Source organism: Pinus tabuliformis, chromosome 8, assembly GCF_031772625.1.
Source record: "Pinus tabuliformis cultivar Carrire ecotype Pingquan chromosome 8, CPIR1, whole genome shotgun sequence".
Lineage (NCBI taxonomy): Eukaryota > Viridiplantae > Streptophyta > Pinopsida > Pinales > Pinaceae > Pinus > Pinus tabuliformis.
Window position 1 is genome coordinate 1,575,128,133 of NC_142294.1, and position 9,366 is coordinate 1,575,137,498.

At 37.0% G+C, this 9,366-nt stretch overlaps 1 protein-coding gene across 1 annotated transcript; it reads left to right on the plus strand.

The window, feature by feature from the left end:
- The first annotated feature begins 613 nt into the window (after window positions 1-613).
- LOC149242048 (glycerol kinase-like) lies at window positions 614-6,453 on the plus strand. Its single transcript, XM_089374141.1, has 4 exons — window positions 614-1,184; window positions 1,439-1,660; window positions 3,571-4,561; window positions 5,986-6,453. The coding sequence occupies exons 1-4, from the start codon at window positions 1,051-1,053 to the stop codon at window positions 6,229-6,231; spliced, it is 1,593 nt and encodes a 530-aa protein (XP_089230267.1). The 5' UTR covers window positions 614-1,050; the 3' UTR covers window positions 6,232-6,453.
- Window positions 6,454-9,366: the final 2,913 nt, after the last annotated feature.

The following is a 9,366-nucleotide window of genomic DNA, read 5'->3' on the forward strand; positions in this document are numbered from 1 at the left end:
TGGTTCGAAACGCATCAACCAAAAATTTCTCTTATGTGATTTCTACCGAAAGACTTTGCTTAATTCATTATGGATCACAGAAGCATGAATATAAAAATTACTACCCTATATGGAAGGGCCACTGCTTTTAAAGTTCATCACTTTGAACGGTCTCGCGTAAGGGTTTCCAAGTTGAACACATATCTGGCTTTTCTAAAACGATGTAGAGACTCTTTCTATTTAAGCCTTTACCATGGTCTACCTCTTTATCTCATCCTGATGATGAACCACACTTGTTGGTTCAAAACGCGTCAACCAATAATTTCTACCAAAAAACTTTGCTTACTTTATTATGGATCACAAAAACATAAATACAAAAAAATATTGTAATTAAATTATTTAATGGAAATTTATAATTATTTATATTATTAAAAAAAAAATTCAAAATATTGCTAACTTCCAACTCTCAAACTTAAATTCTAACCAACATCGTTGTCACACTTATCTTTTATTGTCACACTCATCTTTATCTTGATAAGATCAAGATTTCAACCCAATGCACATTCAACAACCTAATTTGTGTGATTAAACTAGTATATTAACAAGACATTCATAGTATTCAATGCCACAGTTTTGGTCGTTGAGGCTCCATAAAAAGATAAAAGGTTTTTGTTCTATTTGTCAAAGGATCTGGTTGTGGTTTGGTGTGACGATAACCCCGACCGAATCCTGAAAGGTTGGAGGAAAATTTATAATTCAACTTGGCCGTTGATCCATGTGTACGTAATCAGAAATATGGATGGGAAATAATCATGGAAGCAACCAAAATTTGGTTAGCGCTCTCTGAAATTAGTCCTTGATTATGTAATGAGATATGGATAGAAAATAGCTGTGGAAGCAGCCAAAATTTGGCCAGCGCTCTGTAATAGAACCTGAAGTGAACGGGATAAGAACAAAAGCCATAGAATGAGGTGTGGATATAGATTCAATATAATGCCATCCTGATTAAAAACTATATATAAAGAGCTCTGTAAAGAAGAAGTGGACAATTTCTCTTCGTTGGAATCAACCATGGAGAAGGAAGAAGCATTCATTGGATCAATTGATCAGGGCACTACAAGCACCAGATTCATCATCTATGATCAATCTGCAAAAGTTGTTGCTGCTCATCAAGTTGAATTTACACAGATCTGTCCTCAAGCCGGGTGGGTTTCCTCCCTGAATTCAATTGTGTTTGGTTTTTAAGTTGATTTGTATATGGTTGCAGGGTGATTAGGATTGATGAATATGAATGTAAGTGCGTTGGTTGAAGGTGGGTTTGATTTAATTCTTTGATTTTGTTGTTGTTTGTGGATATTAAGATGATGGGATTGGTGGAAAATGTGTAAGGAATGAGTTTGTTTTTGGTCATGGCGACTTATGAAAACTGCTAAGATGGTATTTGTGTGGGGTATTGCAGGTGGGTTGAGCATGACCCTCTGGAGATTCTGGAGACTGTGAAGATATGTATGCAGGTAGCATGCGAGAAGGCAAAGGCAGCGGGTAGAGCAGTGGAAACAGGACTCAGAGCCATTGGAATTACCAATCAGAGGGAGACAACCATTGTATGGAGCAGAAGCACTGGCCTTCCTCTTTACAATGCCATTGTATGGATGGATGCAAGAACCAGCTCCATCTGCAGGTTAGTTTGACGACTGTGTTGGATTTTCTTTTGAGGCATATCTTCCGCATCCAAAAAAATATTGGCAATTCAAATATTTATGTGATGGATCCGAAGATATATCTCAAATCAAATTAACTCTATCCATAGAAGCCTCTATTCAGGGATTCAAAAGCCTCCATTCAGAGATTGTGTTGAATATTTCAAACGAATTTAGATTCTATGTCTTTAAATTCTTTAATTTTTTTAATCTATTTTGGGTGTGTTGTTTTTCATTCTGTTGGGTGTGTTGTTTTTCAACAAATTTTTAATCTATTTTGGGTGTGTTGTTTTTCATTTTGTTGGGTGTGTTGTTTTTCATTTTGTTGAAGACTAATTTGCTCTCTATCGGATCATGGGAATCCATCGTTAACCAGTTCAATCCATTCTTTCATATTTTTGAAGCACTTAAGCGGTATAGGACGGAGCCATCTAAACTAGGCTAGTTTGGAAAAATATGCCCATTGTCGAGATTGTTTGCATTTTTTGGGATTTACTTCAAGAAGTATCCCCTGAAGAACTGCACCACAATGAGTAGATTTCCTTCCATTTAAATGCCCCCAGTCGTGGGGATATTCATTACATTGTAATCATCTGGGACTTGCATCCGGCTTCATCCCTTTTCAACTCATACCTTACCAGTGGGACATATCATAGAGAGAATGTAAACGTGGTGGACAACTTATCGCTTTGTCAGCCTCACCAGCAAATCAATGCCTGGTTTGCATACCTGCTTATTTTTTAAAACTCGCCTTGGCTATTTGATGAATTTTGCAAATTTCTGGACCTTCTCAAAGCTTGATGGTTAAGCAGTTGAGAACTATCATTGAAGAAATATGATACTCCCTTACAGCGTTTTCAAATTACACCGTTTATAGGGTGGGGGCTTCTCTTGGGTCCTTTTGTTTAGGAAACAACATGGTGGAAATCTTAACTCTCGCTTGACCTTACCACTTTACCAACGCCCTGTCGGCAATGCTTGCATATTTTTGAAAACCCACCTTTGCCTTGTCCGCAATGCTTGCATATTTTTGAAAACCCACCCTTCCAATTCGGCTTATTCTGCGTTCTTGTTTTCATTTATCAGCTTTATCAGCAAGCATTTGAGGTTGCAGATAAAGAAATAATACCCTTGCCTTTTTCCATTTTCACTTCACCCCGCTTTTAGGGTGGGATCTTCTATATTTTCTCAGCCCCTTTTCTTGAGATATCCACAGAACTAACAGGCACTTGCGGCTTCCTAGTTTTCATTGATTAGCAGAGGCGGAAGAAAAGTAGAATATTGAAATAATTAGTTCAGTGTGTTTGATCAATAAATACACCTTCTTAGAGATCAATTGGCACTTACGAAGCCGCCAGTAAAACTTGGATGGGACTATTTGCAAATCGATTCCAAACCCCAAAACTCTAGAGGAGCTTGGAATCCTTTTCCCGAACTGCTAGAATGGAACTATTATTCCTAGTCTTGAGGAGAGACTCTCCTTTATGAGAGATTGATTTCTAAATCTTTGAATGTGGTTACTTACAGCATATTTTCAGAAGCGTATCCTCCAGTCCATCAGACCATTCTCAGGGTCTTCATCTAGGTTGCCAATCCGAAGAAAACCTAACTGGAAAGTCAATTTTAAAACCATTTCCTCAAGTCAATTTGAAGAAATTTATTAAACTTTTAAGCAACCTTCTCTTTTCTGTCAAGGCATTACGTTCATTCATGGCCAATGATCTAAACGAGTGCCTATTTTGCTACCTCCTGAATTTCTCACCTTGAATTTCTGAAGCTAATGTTTACAGTATATACAAGTTGGATTGCTATATAGCAAGTGAAATTTAAGGTTACAAAACTACAATTTCTTCATCTTACACTTGATTCATATTGTTCATCATATATGTAGGAGGTTAGAAAAAGAACTACAACATGGCAAGAATCATTTCGTGGAAACCACTGGCTTGCCGATAAGTACATATTTCAGTGCCCTGAAGCTTATGTGGTTGTTGGAATCAATAGATGCTGTTAAGAGTGCAGTCAAAAATGGTGATGCATTATTCGGGACTGTGGATAGCTGGTTGATTTGGAATTTAACTGGGGGCATTAAAGGAATTAGGAAAGATGGAACAGAAGTTAAGGGCAGTCATGTCACCGATTGTTCAAATGCAGCGCGCACCATGTTAATGGATTTGAAAACACTTGATTGGCATGCGTCTACCCTTGAGATTTTGAAAATTCCTACAACCATTCTTCCTCAGATTATTAGTAACGCTGAAGTGATCGGAGAAATTGTTCAGGGATGGCCTTTTGCTGGAACCCCACTTGCTGGGTGCTTGGGAGATCAACATGCTGCCATGCTTGGTCAGTCTTGCAGGAAAGGTGAAGCAAAGAGCACTTACGGTACTGGATGCTTCATTCTTTTGAACACAGGTCAAGAAGTCATTGCCTCTACCAATGGCTTATTGAGTACAGTGGCATTCAAACTCGGACCAAATGCACCTACAACTTATGCTTTAGAAGGCTCCATAGCCATTGCTGGAGCTGCTGTACAGTGGCTGAGGGACAGCCTTGGTGTAATCCAAAGTGCCAGAGAAATTGAAGATCTTGCCAAATCAGTGGAGAATACTGGGGGCGTTTATTTTGTTCCAGCCTTTAATGGTTTGTTTGCTCCCTGGTGGAGAGATGATGCCAGAGGAGTTTGTATAGGAATAACACGTTATACAACAAAAGCCCATATAGCTCGGGCTGTGCTTGAGAGTATGTGCTTTCAAGTAAAAGAAGTCTTGAATGCTATGAGTATAGATGCCAAACAAGATGAGAAGAGGCAGGAGAATGAGGAGTTTCTTCTGAGAGTAGATGGAGGAGCATCAGTGAATAACCTTCTCATGCAGATTCAAGTAAGTTGCATATTTTCCCTCTGTAATTGGAACATAACACATTTAAATCCTCTTTCTTTAGCATACTGTGCAGCCATGCAATGTATTGAAATATAACCATAATACATATATGATATTATGTTGCTAATCAGACTGTCTCCTCCACATAGGTGAGGTACACAGCTAGATGTTTCAAATTTAGTTAAATCCTAATATTTTTCCATTCAGAGTATGTTTACAAAGCGAATAGAATGCAACTACCCCCGTTACCATAACATTGATATGGTGTCAAGGATTCGATGTAGTCTAAGTGCTCTGCAATATAGAGACAACCAATAAAGGTCGAACAGTCAGGTCAAAAGTTCAATTTGAAACTGTCTAGCTATTAGAATTCATAGATCATGAATTCCACAAGTGTGATATATATATATGACATTGATATCGTGTCAAGGATTCGATGTACTCTAAGTGCTCTCCAATAATAAAGGTCAAACAGTCAGGTCAAAAGTTCAATTTGGAACTGTATAGCTTTTTTTTTTAACAACGTGGAGAATCAGTAACTGCCAGACCTCATCTAAGGAAGACCCAGGATCAATTCTCATAGCTGCCACTATAACACCAAGAGTACATCCAACAACCTGCAATCAGATATACTAATTTCTTATGATTTTGGCAAGAGCCGAGACTCTAGCTAGTGGGGAGTCTACTCCTGGGGCCGCACACCATAGCAAGACAATATACTCAATGTGATTTGAACCCTGACCTCATGGGTTTCACCCAACAAACCCAATCGCCTCACCACACATCACTGTATGGAACTGTATAGCTATTAGCATTCATAGATCACAAAATCTATAATGAAGTATGATATATATATTGATGGGGAACATTTGTACTCACAGATAATGGGAACTCCCCAAGTGTATTCATGATATTCACAATATTGGGTATGCTTTCCACCCGACAAAACTTGACTAGAGCATAGTGCTTGAATACTATTTTTAACCTTTAGGCAGGATCAGAGTGCTATTACTCTTTGACATTATCCTATATTCATGGATTAAATTTGAAACATAAAATGCCATTAATTTGCATGTATTATTATATGTTAGTGACCGGACCTACCTTTTACAACATTTAGCATCATAATTCTACCAAGCAAAGTAGATAGGCAAATTCAAATGGGATATGTTAGAATCAAGGGTGAACAATCGTATTGTGTTAGCATTTTTAGTCCATTATGGGTTGTTTTTATTTATTCTCAAACATGTTTTTTTAATAACATTGTCACAATCTTAAGCTGATTATTGTAACTGCAATTTGTTAGATCTTGAGATCTTCCTTTGAAAGTAATTTTTCAGTTAGGTCATTTATCAGGACAAACTTAATTTTGTGTTAAGTATATCTTGTTTCTCTTCCCCGGGACTAACCTTTTTGTTTCACAGGCCGATCTAATGGGAAGTCCAGTGCTAAGACCCGCAGACACGGAGACTACTGCATTGGGTGCAGCATATGCTGCAGGTCTGGCCACTGGTGTTTGGACCAACGAACAGATATTTTCCTCTGGAGCTAAACAAGAAGAACCTACAGTATTTTATCCAAAAGTTGGGGAGGAGCATAGGAAAAAACGATATGAATCGTGGTGTAAAGCTGTAGAAAAGACATTTGACCTTGCAAATCTCTCTTCCTGATGCATGCACTATTTCATCTTTGCAGTGTTGTACTGTGACATACTGCACCTATTATTCCTCATCAAATATTTAGCATAAATGCTACATTGTTTGGGAAAAATTTCTTGATGTTATTGGAGGCCCATCTCATATCATGAAATTATTGTAACAAAATTTGGAGTGTAGAATAAACTGTTGTTATCGTCACAGATTTTGGAGTGAAAAAACTGTTGTTGTCACAAAGTTTGGAGTGTAGAATAAAACTGTTGTTATAACAATTTTGTAGATTAAAAGAAAAAGCAGCATGATTGTGCAAGGACCATATTTTATTGCATGAAAAATCTATATAGCTTTAAATTGTTGCAGTCTTTACTTATCCTGTATTTCTAATAAGTTGCAATGTGAACTTTGATTAGGTTGATTTGTTTTCTTGAGCTTTTCGGTGGTCTCCTCTTTATAGATCCTTGTAAGTCGGTTAATTTTTTTTACATAATTCATGGATGCATTGTATGCTATCATAGATACTGTAGAATGCAATAGTAAGACAACAGTGTTTCGATTTTTAGGTTAAAATTCCTTTCCGTATGGGCCATTCATGGATCCATTGTTAATTTTCCAATATCAGATTCAATTTAATATTTTTAGCAATATTTATAATTAGAAATTATTAAATTTACTAAATTAATTTTTTGAATTGTTAAATAAGCTAGTGTAGTTCCATCTATGCATTAAATTTTTCAATATGCAAAACTTTTTTTTAATGCAAAATTTGAGAAAAGGTTTGCATGTCAAGATATTCAATTTCTCTGAGCCCTTGGTAGATCCCAAATTAATATAAAGTCCTTGGTAGACCCCAATTTAATATAAATCGATATTGTTTCTTAATAATATTATTTATATTTATATAAATTTCACATAGAAATATTTTTGTTTTTAATTTCATTAAAACTCTAATAATACATTTTTCTTTGACATTTTTTATAAAAATAAATTATTTTAATTTTTAAATTTGAAATATATATATATATATATATATATATTAATTAAATTCAAATATGAAGTTCTCAACTATAATATTATTAACATGAATTATTATTTTAATTTATATGGTAAAATGAATATATATATATATGATGATGATGATGATGATGATGATTAACATCCACTAAAGCCAATGTGGTCTATCGGACCTCAAGAAAAGAGAGTCTAATTGTCATTCTTCAAAATCTTGGTCCTGTGATCGAAGAGTAAGGAAAGAAGCATTCCAAGATCGCTATAGTTGGGTTTGCTTAATAAGTCAAGAAGATTGGAAGTGTGATTGATGAGAGGGAATTGAGAGCGGATTTCTGCAAGAGTCGAGCAGTCTAAAAGGAAGTGTTTTTCTTCTTCCACCTTCCTAGTATCACAAATATGACAAATTTTATCGTCCCGGTGAGTCTTGGGAGTAGACCACCGCCTGGTCTCACTCCGAAGCTCACGAGAGTTAGTTCTAATTATAATGATGTTCATTTTCTTCTTGGTGCTAGTCAACATAGAGAGATAATGCTGATTATCGAGGGTGGGATTGATCACCTCCTTATAGTACCTTAGCTTCCTTTTACCCTTTAGCTCCTTAGAATCCCACATCTTGTCCTTAAAACTGTAGGTAATAGTATCTTTGATATTGTCCTTGCTTCCCACTATGATCTCCTCCTTAATCCTCAAAGGTTGAGCCAAGGTCAAGCATCCTGATGCCACCCGCGCTTGAGGCACAGGTGGGGGTTTTGACTAAAGTTAGAAGCAATTTTTGGGAGCCTCTTGGATTCCATATTGTGAAGCTTCTTCTTATACATCAGATATCTAAACATAGCCGCACTTTCAATGGGGGACAGGTTAGCTTTGATCAAAAGGATAGGATAGGGAGTATTTCCCTTGATCTTGAGGTTATAGGTTATGAATTGCTTTTGGATCATCTCAATCTTTCTCCACGACTCCCTAGATATATTGCACCCTCAAACTTCACATCCGTATAAGATAACAGGGGTGACGAGAGTCTCAAAGAGGAACCTTTTTTTACTCCAAATGTAAAGATCGGTTGACTTACAATTGTTTTCAAGCTCATAATAAGCTTTCCAACCTCCAATAATTCTTTTCTTGATGCTATAATTCCAGTTGAGCTGATGAGGAAAGTCAATACCCAAATATTTATAAGAAGAAACCTGCTCAAGACAATGGTTATCATAGACGAAACTACCATGGGTGATATTTTTGGATTTAATGATCATGACTTTAGTCTTGTCGATATTAACTATCATACCCATCTTGGAGCAGTAGACATGAAGAGTCTTAAGTTGCTTGTCTAGGTCATCATGGCTCCTTGCAAGAAGAACGATATCATCAGCATAAAGGAGAAGAGTAATGATAATACCAGCAAGCTCAGTGCCTTTGCAACCCGCAGTTTCCAAACACTCCTCTAGTTTATCGATGTAAATACCAAAAAGGGTAGGGGAAAGGGGACAACCTTGCTTAACCCCGATATTACATTTAATATCTTTAGACCACCCTTCGTTGGTCTTAAGCTTGGCAATGACAGTCTCGTAGAGGCGGATCACAACAATCCTCAGTTCAGGAGGAACCATGATCTCTTCAAGCCTCGCCCAGAGCTTATCTCGGGGGACAATGTCGAAAGCTTTTCTAAAGTCCACAAAACAACAGAAGAGATCGGTTTTACTATTGCAACATTCCTCCGCGATAATCCTAAGGGTGACAAGGTGGTCGATGGTTGAGTGATGTCTCCTAAAACCAACTTTCCCTTTAGCTCTTTTACCCTAGTTCTCAAGCCAAAGGCTAAGCTTTTTTTCCAGAATGAGCCCATAAAGCTTGGCTAGGATGTGGTTAATCATAATGGTCATGTAGTTAGAGGGCATGCTTTTGCCCCCATTTTTGAAGATAGACACAATAAGGCTTTGCATCCAAAGCTTAGGGAAGCCATGCTTTATAGCCAAATTGAGAAGCTTGTGGAGATGAGGAATGAGGATAGATTTTCCCATTTTAAAGATCTCAGCTTGGTAACCTTCAATATCTTTGGCTTTCCCATTAGCGAGCTTATTAATCCTAAACTCAATGTCTTCCAGAGAAAAAATATCATCCTTAATAGGAGTGTTTAAGATGGTGCCC